A 17,690-nucleotide genomic window follows, 5' to 3' on the forward strand; every position below is an offset into this window, starting at 1 on the left:
AAAAAAATAAAAGAGAGGATAAAAACCTAAAAAAAGAGAAGAGAAATATAACAATATTAAAAAAATAAACCTAGAACTCCTGTCAAGCTCATACCTTATCTCTCTACATCCCTCTTTATAAGGAGGGAGAGGGAAGCAAAGTGGAAGTATAAGGGAATAGGAGGAAAAAACACAGCAGTCAGAGCTGTGAATGTGAATGGGATAAACTCACCATAAAAACAGAACAGGATAGCAAAATGGTTTAGAAAACGAATACTTTATTTACAAGAAACACTTGAAACATAAAGATTCACATAGAATTAAAATAAAAGGCTAGAACAATATCCGTCATACTTTACCTGAAGTAAAGACTTAGAACTCGGTGTCTATCAAGGATTCCAAATGTATGGGATAAAAGCCAAGTGACTCCTTTTGCCTTAGAAGCTTTTCCCATTGTACCATATCCCTATTTTGGTGATCAAACTACGGACCTCCACTTTAGGAGACTGATGGACTGCCTACTGCACTAAAGAGTCACTTGCTTTTTCTTTAGGGTCCATTATTCTGTCTGAAACTGCTAGCCTGAGATTCCCTTCAGAGTGGATTCTCAAGGAAACAGGGAACAAGTATAAGCTTTGGGGTCTCCAACTTACAAGCTAGTCCTAAAACTTGGGGTTCATCAGATCCCACCAGGCCACAAGTTTGGGGTCTCTAGATTCCACATCAACAGACTCAAGGGTGAGAATGAAACATAAATAAGTGGATTTAGTCTTTTCAGAGAAATTTTTTTGCTTGACTCTGTGTATGTTTTGCAAGTTTTCTTTTTCTTTTTGGGGGATGGGGTAGGGTGGTAGTGGTGGAAGGAAAAGAAAAAGTAATGTTAAAATGACCAAAAAATAAAAGTAACATTTAAAAAAATGCATATATTTTTAAAAAAAATTATTGATAATTTTGAATAGTAGTTTTCATTTGAGTGATGATGTAGCAGGAAATGAGTAGGTTTTGGCATGAGAAAATAAAGCAAAGGAGTGATTCCCCACTAGAAAATAAATTCCTTTAATCGCTTATGGCACTTCCTTCTTTTTTGTTAAATAAAAAATTACCTCCCAGCCCTGTGTATTTTCACTGGTTGTACCCCATGCCTGGAATTCTCTCTCCTAATCTTGGGCCCCCTGGCTTTCTTCCAACATCCAATCAAATCCTCCTTCTGCAAAAAACTCTTTTATGTTTCATTTAATTCTAGTAACCCTTTCCTTGGAGATTATTTGTAATTTATTTTTGAATGTGACATGTTACTATGTAATTGTTTGCATGTTGTTCCCCCTATTAGATGGTGGGCTCCTCGAGGTTAAGGGCAGTTTCTACCTTTTTTTTTTTTTTCTCATAACTCCAAAGCTTAGTAATGTCGGGCACATAGTAGGCATTTAAAAAATGCTTGTTGATTTGACCCTTTTTACTTGCCTAGACTTTTCCTCTGAAGTCCCTGATAATGGATGTAATTCCCAAGCTGACCGGGATAATGTATGCCTTCTTCATTTCTGAATATATTATTACCCTACTCCTAACCGAGAAGCCAACCCACTCTAGAAAAGGTTTAAAAACAAAAGAAGCAGTTCCGCAATACTAAGAAACTCATAGACCATGTTTGAAACTGCATGCAGTATTCCCTATTCACGAAACGGAAGGGGGGGAAGTCCATTTTTTCAACTCGCTAAACTCTGGCATTATTCACTATAATTATGAAGCGGGAACTATAACAGGGCCACAAGGAGCTCAGGGAAAAGAGGATTAAATCTGTGTAGTGAGGAGAGAAGAGGAAGGGAGGGCAAAGGGGCGGTCCGCTCCGAGGCGGAAGTAGCTTCAGGAGCACCAGAAGTTGACAGGATCACGTGGCACTCATCCAGCGGAGAATCTCCAGCCACCCGAGATGGCGACTGAAGGGAAGATGAAACGGAAGAAAAAGAAACCGACCCAAGACAGGTGAGGAGTGAGCGTGAGCAAATGCCCGCTGGGGCGCGCGCGCCAGGGCGAGCCTTTCTTCCTTTTCCTTCCCCCTTCCCCTCTTCTCCTTCCCCATCCTCAGGGCATAGTAGGTACAGGGTGGAGGAAGCCTCGTGGGCCCTCCGGGTCCCCTGCAGTGCTTGGCCCCTCTGGGAATCGAGCCTGGAACGCAAGCGGCGGGGTTCACTGTGACCCCTCTCCCAGGAGAGGACGTCCTGGCCTCCCCAGGAAGTGGCGCGCCTTGAGGTGACTAGGTCAGAGGCGGGCTTTTGAGGTTTGAAGTCAGTGAACAGGCCCTTCAAAGTTGTCTTTGCAAATCCTTACCGGGCCAGAGATGCAAAGTATTCCCGGTCTCCTGCCTCTACTAGGCTGCTGTGGGGCGTGGTGGAGAGAGTGCAGGACCTGGAGGCCAGAAGATCTGGGTTCAAGTTATGCCTCTGCTGGGTACTGACCCTAGGGAAGTCATTTAACCTTCCTCAGGCTCTTTTTTCCTTCCCTGTTAAACAAGGATAAAGCAGCATCTATGTCACACGGTTATTGTGAGCATCAAATTTTGAAGGAATAGAAGCATGTAGATAGATATATATGATTTATATGTGTGTGTATAGACACACACACACACACACACACACACACACACACCACACTACACACGGTTTTGTCAGTAGTAAAGCTTTAAACTCATTGAACAGATTGCTGGACTTAAAGAAGGGGAGCCCAGGGTTCAAATCCTTTCTCTAACATCAATCAGTTGTAAGCATCTGTAATGTGACCAGCACTATGCCAAGTGCTGAGAATACAGTGAAACCCTCCCCTCCTGGGGGCAGTAGTTTTCTGTGTTACCCTAGGTTAGTCACTTAAACTCATTTATCCTCAGTTTCCTCACATGTAAAGTGGGAATGACAACAGCATTTACTTTTAAGGGCTTTGGTGAGGAGCAGATATTTGAAAAGTGCTTTACAAACCTTAAAGCTCTATAAAAATACTTGTATTTATTTCCTTCTAGAAAAACAATGGAAGCTAAGGGGAAAAGCTCCTCATCTGGAGACTATCAGGTTGGACAAGTGGCCAGCAGCTTGTTTCAAAACAAGCCCTTGAAGAGTGGCACCAGCCACCTAGCATCACTCTTTGAATCCTCAGCTCCACAGGTTCAGCAGCCCATTTATGTGGCTGCCAGAGAAGTAAGTCACAAAATAGTCTGGTGCTTTCATAAATCTTTTTTCTTTTTTCTCCAGGCTGAAATTTAATTCATTAGTACAGGAACTTTCTTTATACATAGTCAACAGCTTTGCAGTTCATAATCTTAGAAGATGTTTCTTTGGAATGATGAGACATCAGATTTTTCCTACTAAGGTGGCCAACACTTTATCCAGAAAACCCAATAGGAGGCCAGTTCTCAATCCATCATTATATGATGTTTAGTTTCATAGGGAATCACAAGATCCTATGTTTACAGTTGGAAGAAATTTCAGAGGTCATCTAGTCCAACCCCCTTGTTTAAACAAGTGAGGATACTGAGGTCCAGAAAGAAGAGATACTTAGGCCAAGGTCATAAAGATAATAAGAAACAAAGCTAATCTTCTGATGGGATCTAATGTATTGTCCTGCATCTTAGCTGTTCAGTTAGTCACAAGCATTTATTATGTGCCAGACACTGTGCTTAGTGCTAAAGATACAAAAGAAGGTAAAAACAAACTTTGACCCCTAAGGAACTTAGAGGGGAGACTGTTGATTATTAGGTATATACAAGATACATATAGAGTAGATGCAAAGTTATCTTAGAATGGCAGGTTCTACCAATTGAGGGAGGAGGGATAGGGAAAGGGAAAAAGAATACAATTCTTTATAAATTGGAGAGCCATTGATAAGGCACAAAGACTAGAGATGGAATATTTTCCTCAAGGAATAGTAGGTCAGTATGAACCTGGAATCAAGAAGACGTAGGGTCAAATTCTGCCTCTGAAATATATTGGCTAGAGAATAAAATATGAGAAGACTATAAAAGGTAGGAAATGACCTGGTTGTAGAGAAGTTTGTTTTTTTAAACCCTTACCTTCTGTTTTAGAATCAATACTTTGTATTGCTTACAAGGCAGAAGAGTGGTAAGGGGTAGGCATTGGGGGTTAAGTGACTTGCCAAGGATCACATAGCTAGGAAGTGTCTTGAGTTCAGATTTGAACCTAGGACTTCCCATCTCCAGGCCTGGATTTCAATCCACTGAGCCACCTAGCTGCCTCCTGTGAAGAACTTTAAACATCAGACTCATTTTTATATTGGATTCTGGAGATAATAGCTATTTGTGTTTATTAAGTCAGGTAGAAAGTAGAGGGAAGGCACATGGCCATACCTGCACTTTAGGAAAATTAACTTGGCAGCTCTGTGGGAAATGGATTGGAGATGGGAGAGATTTCAAGCAAGGAGCCCAATTAAAAGACTATTGTAGTAGTCCAAACTAGGAAGGAATGAGTACTCTTGTACTAGAGTGGAGGCTTTGTTAGTGGAGAGAAGGGCGACAGGTACAGGAGGTATTGTGATAAAAGTAATGATAAGTTAGGTGTGGGTTGAGTGAGAATTGGAAGTTAAAGATGACATTGAAGTTGTAAATTTGGATAACAAGACTGTGGTGGTTCTCTTGGTTAAAAAAAAAAAAGGAAGTTCTGAATGGGGGAGGATTGGGGGAGAGATAAATTTCTATTGTAGATACTCTGAGAGTTTGAAATGGCTATAGAGCTTCTGATTGAAGTTGTCTAAAAGCAATTTTTGAGACTAGAGCTCAATAGAGACACCTGAAGTGGATATATAGATTTGGCAATATTTAGGACAGAAATGACAATTGAACCAATTGAAGCTGATGAGATCACTAAGATTTAGTATAGAGATAAAAAAAGATTAAACTCTAGGTCAGAACCTTTTGGGGTGGGGTAGGGCTGAAGGGGCCTGACAGTGGCTGGGAACTGGTTGTTAATGGGCTTGACCTGGGTAAAGATTTCAGCAAAGGGGGCAAGAAAAAGCAGCCAACCATTTAAAAGGAAAGTCAACAGAGCCATAACATGAAAATCCTGAGAAAAAAGATTATTCATGAAAAGAATGTAATCAATTGTGTCAATCACTACAGAGAAGTCAGGGAGGTAGAGAGTTGAGGAAAGAGCATTAGATTTGTCAGTGAGATCAGTGATAATTTTGGAGAGAGACGTTTCAGTTGAATGTTTAAATTAGACAACAGATTGCAGAGTGTTTAGACAAGGGTGAAAAGAAGAGAAGGATAGGCACCAAGTATAGAGGATTTTTAAGGATTTTATTAGAGAAAAGAAAGAAATATAGGATGATACCTCATGAGAATGTCAAATGCAGTAAGGGTTCTTAGAGAATCCAAGAAACATGGGTATGTTTGTTAGAACAGCTTTGTAAAAAGTTGTGTTTTCCTCTCATTAAATTAAATTATGCAGTCTGTTATGCAGTGAAATTTTACACTGGGTAGTCTGGAGATAAGTGGTAAAATCTATGTGAACTTGCCTTTGAGAACTTAATACTTAATGGAGAATTATAAAAAAAAATTAGCAATTGCTAAAAAAGACCAAGTTGTCTTTTGAAATTTACATATGTGAAAATTCTTAAATATAACTGTTTCTTTTAAAGACTAACAGTAAGAAGAGAAAAAATAAAGAAGATGAGATTGCATTCCACAGTCAGAGAACTTGTGCTGCTGTTGAGCAAATGCCTGCAAAGAGAATTAGAGTCAAGAAGGAGTTTTCTGCAGATAAAAGGTTGGCAAACAGGTCAGTACAAGATCAAGAAGCATATTTTCATGGCTGTTTTAAAAACTGAAATCCCCAGACCAGAATTGTTATTCTTGTTTCCACCCTGGTTTTATCTTTTTTAACTATTGAGATCTAGATCTAAAATTGGAGATGAATTAGTGGCCATTTGGTTCAAACTCTCATTTTACATATGAGGAAACTGAAGCCCACAAAATTTAAATGACTTATACAAGGTCATATGGTATGATGGCAGACCTACTAGAATTTGAATGCGGTCCTAGGACCAGAAGTTCAGTGTTCTTTTCTTTTAACTAAAAGATTTGATAAAGAAGCATTTAGTCATTAAGCACCTAATGTATATCCATGCATACAAATAATAATAATAGCTTACTTCAAAGTTTGCTACAATGTCTGAGGCTTTGTATGAGGGTGAGTATTGATGGTAAAGGATGTGTATCTAGACTACCCCCTTGTTAGCTTTCAATGGACCAGATCAGCTATCACTCACCCCTCACCCCAGGGAAGACCTATGAGGGAATAAACTCAAAGAGGTTCCCAAACTGGCAAAGCTATAGTGGGGATGTTGAAGGAAGGTGTTGGGGTTGTGACCCCAATGGGTTGGATCCCACCCTCAGAGCCAGTCCTGTTGAGACAGGCCTCCCCCCTTCTAAGTTCAAATTAGCTTTTTTGCCCATCAATATGGAGTCAGGTAATGGTCTTCCCCTCAGCCCCAAGATCAGTCACCTCCCCCCCTCAGTGTAACTGCTCCAGACTCTTTAAGTATCTAAACCATCGGGTTTATTAAATTAAATTCAGGATGCAGGGGAAAATGGCATAAGGGAATCAAGGAAGGAGGGAAAGGATGAACTTCACTATCAGCTATGTCTTCTCCCCAGTAGAGCAGCTCTGGACTTCTTCTGTGGCTTAGTCACAGTAGCCAACTCTCTCTTCCCCCTACAGTCTCCTATCAAATATTTCTAAACCAATATAAAAGGGAAGTAACATGTTCAGTTGATTCAAGCAGGATCAGGGAAGGGACTCTCTGGCCAAATTGGAGAATTGCTGTTAAATGTCTTCTTTGTTGGTATTTGTGATCTCCCAATAGTCACTAATAAAAGTACAGAGGAGCCCAATTCACTCAGGATCCACCCAAAATCAAAACCTTCCAACTAAAGAACCAACCCCCCCAGGGTCCCAGTCCAATCAGGAGTGAAGTAACAGTTGAGAAAACTCCTCCTCCTCAGTGGCCCCTCCTTTTTTCATTCTGAACTGGCAACATTCTGCTGGGCTGTTTCAGGGTCCCTTTCAACTCTAATTGCCTGCTCCCCTTTGCAGATTTCAGTCCACAGTTACAGCTTGAACATGCTCTATCTATTGGATTGCATAACTGCCCACAAAGAAAGATTGGAACAATTCCTATTCGTAAGGAGCTTAAGTTCTATTGAGAGAACCTCTGGAAGTATATACATAAATATGAGAAAAAGAGAGAGAGACAGACAGACAGAGACAGAAAGACACAATAAACTGGGTAATGAGTGGTAGGTAATAGTATTTAGGGTGAGCTGGAAAATCGTATAGAAGATGGTGCTTGAGTTGCACATGAAAGGAAGTAAGAGATACTTGAGGAAACACAGGTGAGGATGTCGTGCATTTCAGGTCATAGGAAGACTGGGTTCAAAAGCATGAACTTGAGGGCTTAACTGCCATATATGAAGAAAAATATCAGTTTGGCTAGGCCATGAAATTGGAAATATAGATTGTATCTGTTTTATGCAGGGCTTTAAAAGCCAGATAGGATATTATGTTTTATCTCAAGGCAGTAGGGAACTATTGAGAGTCACCAAGTAGTAGAATTATATGGTCAGATCTTTGATAAAAGAGAATTAGGGGAGATTGGTTTTGAGTGGGGAGAGACTAGAGGCAGAGATACTAATTAAAAGGGTATTATAATAGTCTAGATGAGAGTGAATGAGGCCTTGAACCAAGATGGTGGCTGTGAGAATAGAGGGAAGGTGTGTGAGATGTTTGAGATGTTGTGGAGGTAGAAATTGTAAGATTTGGCAGCTGATTGAATAATGGAGTGAGGAGAACTCAGGTTTTGAAGGTAACTTTGAAGTGACAGACTTGGTACCTTTGATAGAAATAGGGATATTTGATAGAGGAATGAGTTTTGGGGAAAAGATAGTTTATTTTTGGACATGTTGAGTTTAAAAAGTCTTTGGGATGGGGCAGCTAGGTGGCTCAGTGGATTGAGAGCTAGACCTAGAGATGGGAGGTCCTGGGTTTAAATTTGGCCTAGGATACTTCCTACTTGCCTGACCCTAGGCAAATCACTTAACTCCCATTGCCTTGCCCTTAGCACTCTTCTGCCTTGGAAGTAACATAAAGTATTGATTTCAAGACTGAAGGTAAGGGTTTGAAAAAAAAAAAAGTCTTTGGGACATCTTGTTTGAACTGTCCTACAAGACTTAAAACTCAGAAGCGAGATTGGGATCAGTTTTATCTTTATAGCAAATCTGCAAATCATCTGTTACAGTGAGGGTTTGGAAGGAATGAGTACTGATGAGGGCACCAAATGAGGAAGTAAATAACACTTAGCAGGTGCAATTTGAACATTTAATTTTTTAAAAAAAGTCTCCCTCTTTACCTAGTCCCACACCCACAAAACAAATATTGAATTCAATAGACATTTAATAAATGAAATATAAGCCCCTCAAATAGAATATTAAAGATAGGGACTATTTTTTAATTATGTCTTGGTAACTAGCATAGTGCCTTGCATGAAGGAGGTTGTTGCTTCTTAAATGGTTGAATAAGGGCCTGCTATGTGCAAGGTTAAAGATTCGAAGGTTAAAAAATGGCACAGTCATTGTGGTTGAATTAAATTTTGATAAACATTTTTTTAAATGTCTGCTGTATATTATACTAATAGAAATACAAAGGAAACAAAGAAACAAAAACAAACAAGAAATACAAAGGAAAAAAATGAATATAGTCCCCTCTGAATTTCATTATTATTTTTTCTAGTTCTATAAAGTAATTCTTTGAAAGGTTGCATGGCATTGATCAGTAAATTAATTTAGATAGTATTGCCATTTTTATTATGTTGATTTGTCCTATCATGAGTAATAATTTTCCAGTTATTTTGTTCTGTATTTCTCTAAATGATAGTTTGTAGTTGCATTTAAATAGTTTGTATGTAGGTTTCGGTATGTAGATTACCAAGTAATTTATATCTCCTATAGTTTTAAATGCAATTTCTCTTTTCTTTCTGTTTTTTTTTTTAAATTTTTTTTTTAACATTTATTAATATACATTTTTAACATGGTTGCCTGATTCATACTCCTCTTATCCCCTTCACCCCCTCCCCCCCCCACTCCCCCCACCCATGGCCGAAGCGCATTTCCACTAGTTTTGTCATGTGTCCTTGATCAAGACTTCTTTCTGTTTTTAAAAATAACTATTATTGTTGTTACTTTTGATAGCGTTTGTGACTCAGAATATTTTTTATTCCTTTTCGTTATTTGTGAATATGCCCTCTTTCTCCCTTCTAGATTTTCAGCTTCTGAATGAATGAATAACATAAAAAGCATTTATTGAGTAATTAATTAATATGTGCAAAATCCTATACTAAGATACAGATAGAAAAGTTAGACGTTCCTTGCTCTTAAGGAGCTCACATGATAAAAACCATGCCTTGCTCCCATAGTAGCCATCACAGAATAGACTGTCAATGTCTTGAACTGAAGAGACCATAGAATGCTTAAGTCCCCAAGATCTGTTGTTCAGTCATTTCGCCCAACTCTTTGTGACCCCATTTGAGGTTTTTTTGGCAAAGACATTGGAGTAGTTTGCCATTTTCATCTCCAGCTCATTTTACAGATGAGGAACTGAGGTAAACAGGATTAAATGACATTGCCCAGAATTACTCAGTAAGTATCTAAGATGAGATTTTAACTCTGGAAGATGAGTCTTCCTGACTCCAGGTCAAACACAAACCTCTGCCCTACCTAGCTTCCCTAACATTACAAATAATGAAAAAAAATTAGAAACTCTACTAAGCCATAGAATCAACCATGCCAGAATTAAAATACATAGCTAGTAAGTGCTTGGGAAAGATACATTTTGCCTTCCATAGTAATTGGGTGGAAATTTATCTATTACTTCCTCTGCTAACTGCATCTAAATCTTTAAAAAGGAGCAAAAAATAATAGAAGGTTTTAGATTTTACCAAGTACATTCTTCCCATCAGCCCTGTGAGATACTGTTATCCTTATTAGGTAGAGTAATTTTCCCTGGTCAGTTGTTCATTAATTAAGAAACATTTGTGATGTTCTTATAATGAACTGAGCAAAAACAGTTTCTGTTCTCAAGGACTTCATGTTCTAATGACCTTAGAACTAGTAAAGGCCTGAACTAGGATTTCAACGTAGGCTCCAACTGTAGGCCCTGTGCTTTTTTTTTTTTTTTTTTTAAACCCTTAACTTCTGTGTATTAGTTCCTTGGTGGAAGATTGGTAAGGGTAGGCAATGGGGGTCAAGTGACTTGCCCAGGGTCACACAGCTGGGAAGTGTCTGAGGCCGGATTTGAACCTAGGACCTCCCGTCTCTAGGCCTGGCTCTCACTCCACTGAGCTACCCAGCTGCCCCTGGCCCTGTGCTTTTTAACAAGATGTCTCTAAAACATCCAAGCTGATCCTGCAGGACTATGATGCATTGTCAGAAAAGGCCTCCTTAAATGAAATAGATTATGGCAAGTGCCTAACTTCATTTCTCTACTTCTCGTGTTAATAGGGGCAAATTGACAAATGCTAGTAAGTAGAGAATTTTGGAAAGCTAATGAAAGTTTGGTGATTTTATTTAAGTACTGCCCAAATGTTATATTTGACCAAAAAGTATGTTCAGTAAGAGAGCTGCCAGGCCCTTTGTATATACTTAAATATTATCACTCAGTCAGCAGGTATGTATTAACTACTAAGCCCTAGACCAGTGATGGCAAACCTTTGGCACAGGTGCCAAAGATGGCTTGCAGAGTGCTCTCATGGTCACCTTTCCTCCCCACCCCAGAGGCCATTACTAGAAAATAAAAGGCAGAGGGACTTGGCTGGAACTGCTCCCCTCCCCTCTCCACCATTCCTGATGACATTTTTCATATTCCCCCACTCCTCTACCCAGCAGCCCAATGGGAGCTCACAGTGGATATGGTCAGCAGCTCGCAGGCTGGAAGGGAGTAGTGTTTGGGCCACTCCCCTACCCCTCTCTACATTCCCTGAGAACATTCCTCACTTCACCCAGCCCTCTGTCCAGCAACCCAATGGGAGTGCTTTCTTCCTTCTATGGGGTAAAGGTGGGGAGTTGGGTGTACCCACCATGTTGTGGGGGGAGGGGCACAGCACTTGGAGGGGTGCACTCTATTTCTAATAGGTTCGACATTACTGCCCTAGACACTAGATGGAAGGACAAAAGTGAAACAGTTCCTGTGCTTTGGGGAAGGGTCTGTGGGGCTCCTTACTTTGTCAACTCCAATTGTGGCCCCTTCCAGGTAGTAATAGACTATTTGAGGAGTCATGACCCATGGCCACCTTGTCTAGTGAAAGGTACTGTGTCTTGGGGTTGGGGATGGAATCTGGTATCACACAAAGTAGGCATTGATGAAAGCAAAGGAGAGTAGACAACGGAGAGATATAGTCAGTTCTTTAGAAAGATATGATGGGGGAGGGGGATAGATGGGATTTTAATAGGTGGACCACAGAAGATATTGGAAATAGTGTATAATTTTAGACTATACGTTTTGAAATTTCCATGGAAAGAAAATATGTTAATGTAGCACTATGAGTAGACCAAGGCTTTACCTTGGAACTTCAGGAAAAGAAAAGGAAAGTTTTTCTGTTGATTTTGTAAATTGTCTTTTTTTTTTTTTTAAACCCTTAACTTCTGTGTTTTGGCTCCTAGGTGGAAGATTGGTAAGGGTGGGCAATGGGGGTCAAGTGACTTGCCCAGGGTCACACAGCTGGGAAGTGTCTGAGGCCGGATTTGAACCTAGGACCTCCAGTCTCTAGGCCTGACTCTCAATCTACTGAGCTACCCAGCTGCCCCTGTAAATTGTCTTTTGAGCCTCCTCATACTACTCTCTTTGTATTCCATGTTTTACTCAAACAAAAGTTACTTTGCATCCCCATTTTCCTATAACTTCTTTTCCCTGTTTATTCTTTCCTGAATTCCTGGAATTTCTACTTTCTTTTTTAAGCATTCTTCAATACTGACAGTTGAAGTTACCTCTCTTTCTTCAAGTTTCTTATAGGACTTTGGATTTCTGATTTCCGCTTACCATAATCTGCCTTAAAATGGATACTTATATGCAAGCCAAATCCCCCATATTAAATTCTAAATTCTTTGAGGGTAAGGACCAGGTCTTATTTCCATTTTTGAATCTAGTGCAAAAGAACTTAATTTCTGCTCTTATATATTATAATGACAGTGAAATAAAAATAAAATTAAAATTTTTCTCTCTTGATTGCTATCTGAAATTTCTATAGAGTTTTAGGTTGCATTAATATAAGTTTATAAAAGAATAAAATTATAGATAGGGAACATGGCTATTGTGAATGTGGCATTCAAAATACGTGTGTATTTGTATACACATATTTTATGTACAGTGCCTAGAAACATAGCTTGCTGTTATTAAAAAGGGAAGTGTAAAGAAAATGACTTTGCTAGACATTCTATTTGTTTTTTAGAATTAGTAAAATAAGAAAATTTTAAAAGAAAACTAGCCATATTTTAATTTTGGTTTTTTTATGTTTTAAAATTTTCACTTGGAAAAGTAATATTTCTTACTTTGTTTTAGACTCATCCTTATATTTTATATTCCCGTTATTCTTATGTACATTTTATTTTTTAAAGAGAAAGTGCTTTGGTGTGTGCTGATCTTGAAGAAGAAAAAATGCAAGCTAAACAAATGAAGAAAAGGAAAATTTCTCAAGTCAGTAATAATGGCAAAACAACAAATGGTAAAATAGTTGATAATTCAGATTATTCATTTGAAGTAAATAAAAGAAAGAAGATTCAAGCCAGCGAGGCAGAGGAAAGAATAAAGAACAAGAGAACTGTATTTGTGGGAAATTTACCTGTTACCTGTAAAAAAAAGGTGAGTGAATAGATGGATTTTAGAGATTTATAGTAGTTTATTTTATCACCTCAGAAAGCAAAAAAATGTTTAGTTTCTGTTTAGGAGTTCATAGTCTAATTGAAGGGCCAACATGTAAATATCTATGTACAAACAAGATGCATACAGAATACTTTGGAGGTAATCTTCAGGGGAAAGCACTAATGTTAAAAGAGACTGGGAAAGGTTTCTCGGATAAGTTGAGATTTTAGCGAAGTCTTAAAAGAAGCTAAGAGGAGAACATTCCAGGCAAAGGGATAGCTAATGAAAATGCAAAATTGAGATGTTCAGACTTGTGCTTTAGGAAGGTGGTTTTGATAATTGAGTAGAGGATGGACTGGAGTGGAGAAAGACCAGTCAGAAGACTTATTACAATAGTTCATATGAAAGGTGATACTATGAAGTGCTATATTAACACCAGATGCCAAGAGTTAGAATTAAGTCTAATTACTACATATATAGTTTTGGTAAGTTTTTTTGTCCAACTGAATCCAGAGTGGATTGTTTGTCCCTTGACTGCTCTTTTGCTGATAATTAGTAATTAAATATTAGTAAGCTTTTACTTATTGTCATGTGGGAGTTTTAATTGATGAGATTTGGGTGTGAAAATAGAATAAATGTTTTGTTTTGTTCATAGGAGCTGAAGTCATTTTTTAAAGAATATGGACAGATAGAATGTGTGCGATTCCGTTCTTTGGTATGTTGTTTCCTTATAAACACTACTGTTGTCTTAAGTATAAATCTTATTGGCTTAAAGGTTGGTATGTGGTGGAGGATGACAAGGAAGTATGACTAGATAATATTGTTCTGCTAAATTAAGGAGAAAAAATTAATACACTTACTTTCATATCACTTATTTTCTTTCTCCCACCTTAAATGTAAGGTTCTTTCCTTAGCTCTGTACTCTTAAGAGATATTATATACTTCTACAAATTCAAATCCTTTCTTGGGAGTGACTCACAAATCTTTGTTCCTATCTTTTACCTCTCTCAAGTTCCTCATTTCTGCATTTCCCACTGCTTATTCTCAGTTTTTACCAGTATGTCCTGTAGCTTAAACTCAGTATTTTTAAAACTTAACTTGCCATCTTTCCCTGTCCCCTTTCTCTCCAACCCACTTTCTCCTTTTAATCCTTATTTCTTTTAATACCACCAGTCATGCAGTTTATAAACCTTAGTTATATTTAACTCAACCCTGCCCCTCAAGCCATATAATTTAGTTCCTATATCCTGTTGATTCTGTTATCACAGTATCTCTTGGATCATGCCCTTTCTTTCCTTATACCACTTTAATTTAGGTCCTCAATCTCTTTGCTTAGTTCTGTCGCACTAGTCTTCTACCTAGTTTCCCTCTTTATATCTCCAATCTTATGCTGTACACCGCTTTTATACAGTTAATTCTACTAAAATGCACCTTTGATTATGTCATTCCCCTATTTGAAAAATATTTAGCTTCCCACTGTCTTCAGTATAAGATCTGAACTCCTTAGCCTGAGATTCAAACATTTTCACATATAGCCTCAACTGACCCTTAACAGTATTATCACTTATTGTCTATAAAAATCTTATTTATTTGGTGAACCTGACTGCTGGTCATTCCTCAAATATGACCTATATTTTCCTCCTTCTGCATCATTGTTTAAGCCATTCTTTTCTCCTCTGATGTTTTTTTCCCTTCTTAAAAGTTTCTAAATCTTTGCTATTATTTAAAGCACATTCCAATGATCACTTCTTCCATTCTATCACTTCTTCACTTTTTTTTGAGGTTAAACTCTCTTGCCTGAAAATTCTGTCTTCCTTGTCAGACTTTAAAGAGTATTTTATTCATAATTAGCAAATGCATTGCTTGTTGAAAGTACTTAATAAATGTGGGACTTTTAATGAATGAAGCTACAGCATTCTATTACATACAACTTTGTACAACATTATACTTTTTTGATGTGTTTTATTTCTCCTGTCTCAAAGGCCAGGGACTCTGTTGTGTTCAGTTTCTGAATGAATTCATAAATAGCATTCAGTTATTCTTCAGTTTCATAATTATTTTTATTTGTAAGATTTGCCGATTTGTTGTGTTATTTTAAGTAGCTAAAAATCTCTTTCAATTAATAATGCTTATTTATGCCTTTTTAAAATAACAGAATAATTTCCTAGTATACTTCCTCTTCCCTTTCCCCCTCCATAAATTTTCTCTTACCAGAAAAAAAAATTTAAGCCAACTTTAACCAAAAATGTGCATGCATTCTTCTACACCCTTAGCCCTCCATCTTATTACTACAAAGAAGGGAGAAGTATGTCTTCTATTTTCCCTGGGACCAAGAGTAATCACTGCAACTAACTAGAAATCGGCAGCATTTTAGCATTTTCATTTATACTGTTTTTCCACTTCCAAGCAGTTCTTGTTTGAAAAATAATTTTGCAGAAATAGACCTAAATTACCACTGAAAATTCAAAATAATTATAAACTTTATTTTTGGCAAGTGCTTCACACAAGGAGCACAAAAGGCTCTCCTTTGCAAGATTCACTTGTACAAGTAGCAACAGTTGTATTTTTTGTAGCGAAGATATATTTTTATTTTAAGTTATTAGGTTACTTATCTTTACAGTTTATTTACTGGAGCCACAGGCCATCTTTGCTAATTTCTTATGGAATATTTTTGTCATTAACAAAGAACTTTACACTTTAGATTTGGTTGATATGTTGGTTAGTTTTGCTGAATTTCTTTTTTTTTCTTTCTTTTTGCTTTGCTATAAAGTTATGACTAAGTTAAGGAGAGGAATACATTGGGAAAATCAGGTAATGCAAAAATGAAAGACAAGGATAAAATTTTTGTTTAAGTAGCATAAAACAGCCCACAGAAATTTGATGGATGATCTCCACGATAAAGATATCTTCATGTTTAAGCTTTTTTTTAATAAAATGATTTGAAATTCATGCTACTGAATACACTTTTTTCTCTAGGAATAGCTTCAACTATAGTGTAATAAATTTAGTATGTTGGTTTTCTAATATAAGATAATTTGAAGATGTTGTTTGACATTTTCTTTCTTTTTTGCATATTATAACAATGAAGAAATGTTTAAAGATTCAACATGTTTTTTTGTTTTGAAGATTCCAGCAAAGAGCACTTTATCCAAAAAGATTGCTGCAATAAAGTAAGTTAACTATTGAGGGAAAAGTCTATAAGTTAAAGTCTTTTTCCCATATTTTAATTTGTTACTAAATCTTTTTTGTGTATTGCTATGTAATGTTGATAATATTTCATTGTCTCGTAATAATAATGACATTTATTATTGAGATCCTTTAAAGCTTTTTTTAACCCTTACCTTCCAACTTAGAATCAATACTATGTATTGATACTATGTTTTGGTTCTAAGGCAGAAGAGTGGGAAGGGCTAGGCAATGGGAGTTAAGTGACTTGCCCAGAGTCACACATCTAGGAAGTGTCTGAGGCCAGATTTGAATCTAGGACCTCCCATCTCTAGACCTGGCTCTCAATCCACTGAGCCACCCAACTGCCCCCTTTAAAGTTTTTGAAGCACTTTTAATAATTATCTGATTTGAGCCTGATAATAACATTGTAAAGTAGGTCCTTACAGGTTTTATTTATCCCTATTTTACAGATCAGGAAACTTTACCATCTGCAGTTCCTTGTGAATGAGTTGTATTCCATGCAATTCCTAGGCAAGGCAAACTTTTTAGAATTCTGAGCCCTTTTTTCCTTAATAAACTATATTAAACATGTAGCTCATTAGGCTTCCAGTCTAGCCTTTTAAAGTCTATTTAACTTATGATGTACCTGAAATTTAAGACTTTATTAACAGTACTAAAAAACACTACCTACCACATATAACAATATTTCTATAGGCAAATATATTTTGAATTTGAGTTTGTGATACCAGGATTACCTCACCCAAATACTTTATTAGGATTCGTTTGGTTTTTTATCACATTTTTAAGTTCTCTTCCTTATGTTTTATTATCTTGATTTTTTTTTTTTTGGCCATTGTTGCCTATGCTTACTTCAAGAAAGTCTACTCTCTTTAGTTCTCAGTTCCTTTTTTGACTCATCACTCATCACTTAGGAGCTATCTTCCTGTAAATATAGTTTGCTCTTATTGAAGGTGATAGTCACATTCTGCCAACTTAGATACTTGAGATTTTTTTTTTTTTTTAAGTTTTTTCCCCTGTCAATTTAGAATTTAACTACTTTGGGGTAATAACTTTTTGTGTGAATACTTGTCAAAGAGTTGTGGGGAAGCTACATTATGCCTCTCGTTTCCCTCTGCTTCATATATTCCTAGCCTCTTAAAGAACAATTGGGGGTAATGTACCTTTAGTGTAGCTATGCTATCTTCTGGTTACAGATTATTTCCACATCTGTAAAGTTGATGCTTTTATGTCTCATTAGAGAATGGATGATTTTGTTGGTATTCCCTTTATCTAACTATAGATATATCTATTCCTTCTCATTTGTGCACTCTATCCTTTGTTCCCATACAGTTCTTTGGCATACTAGAGAGTTTCCTCTGTTACTTTTAATGCTTTGGAATCACTGGGCAGCATTTATGCTGTTCACCTTTTGTTTTTGTTTTCTGCTTAATTACTGATCCACCCACTCATTATGCCTGTCTTTGACACCATTTCTCATCCAAGTCATCAACGTTATTGATGTCTTCTTTTTTTTTTAAATTTTTTTATTTTAAACATTTATTAATATTTATATTTTAGAAAAGTTAACATGGTTACATGATTTATGCTCTTACTTTCCCCTTCACCCCCCAACCTCCC

General features: G+C 37.3%; 1 protein-coding gene across 1 annotated transcript in view; it reads left to right on the forward strand.

The window, feature by feature from the left end:
* Positions 1-1,796: 1,796 nt before the first annotated feature.
* Positions 1,797-17,690, forward strand: part of RBM34 (RNA binding motif protein 34) — a 19,518-nt gene continuing 3,624 nt past the window's right edge. Inside the window, exons 1-6 of the mRNA XM_044673741.1 lie at positions 1,797-1,959; positions 2,987-3,161; positions 5,617-5,756; positions 12,641-12,884; positions 13,540-13,599; positions 16,011-16,054. Of these exons, the coding sequence (XP_044529676.1) occupies positions 1,907-1,959; positions 2,987-3,161; positions 5,617-5,756; positions 12,641-12,884; positions 13,540-13,599; positions 16,011-16,054 (716 nt within the window). The 5' untranslated portion in view covers positions 1,797-1,906. The remainder of the gene's footprint in view (positions 1,960-2,986; positions 3,162-5,616; positions 5,757-12,640; positions 12,885-13,539; positions 13,600-16,010; positions 16,055-17,690) is intronic.

This window comes from Gracilinanus agilis, chromosome 4 (genome assembly GCF_016433145.1).
Source record: "Gracilinanus agilis isolate LMUSP501 chromosome 4, AgileGrace, whole genome shotgun sequence".
In the NCBI taxonomy this organism is placed as follows: domain Eukaryota; kingdom Metazoa; phylum Chordata; class Mammalia; order Didelphimorphia; family Didelphidae; genus Gracilinanus; species Gracilinanus agilis.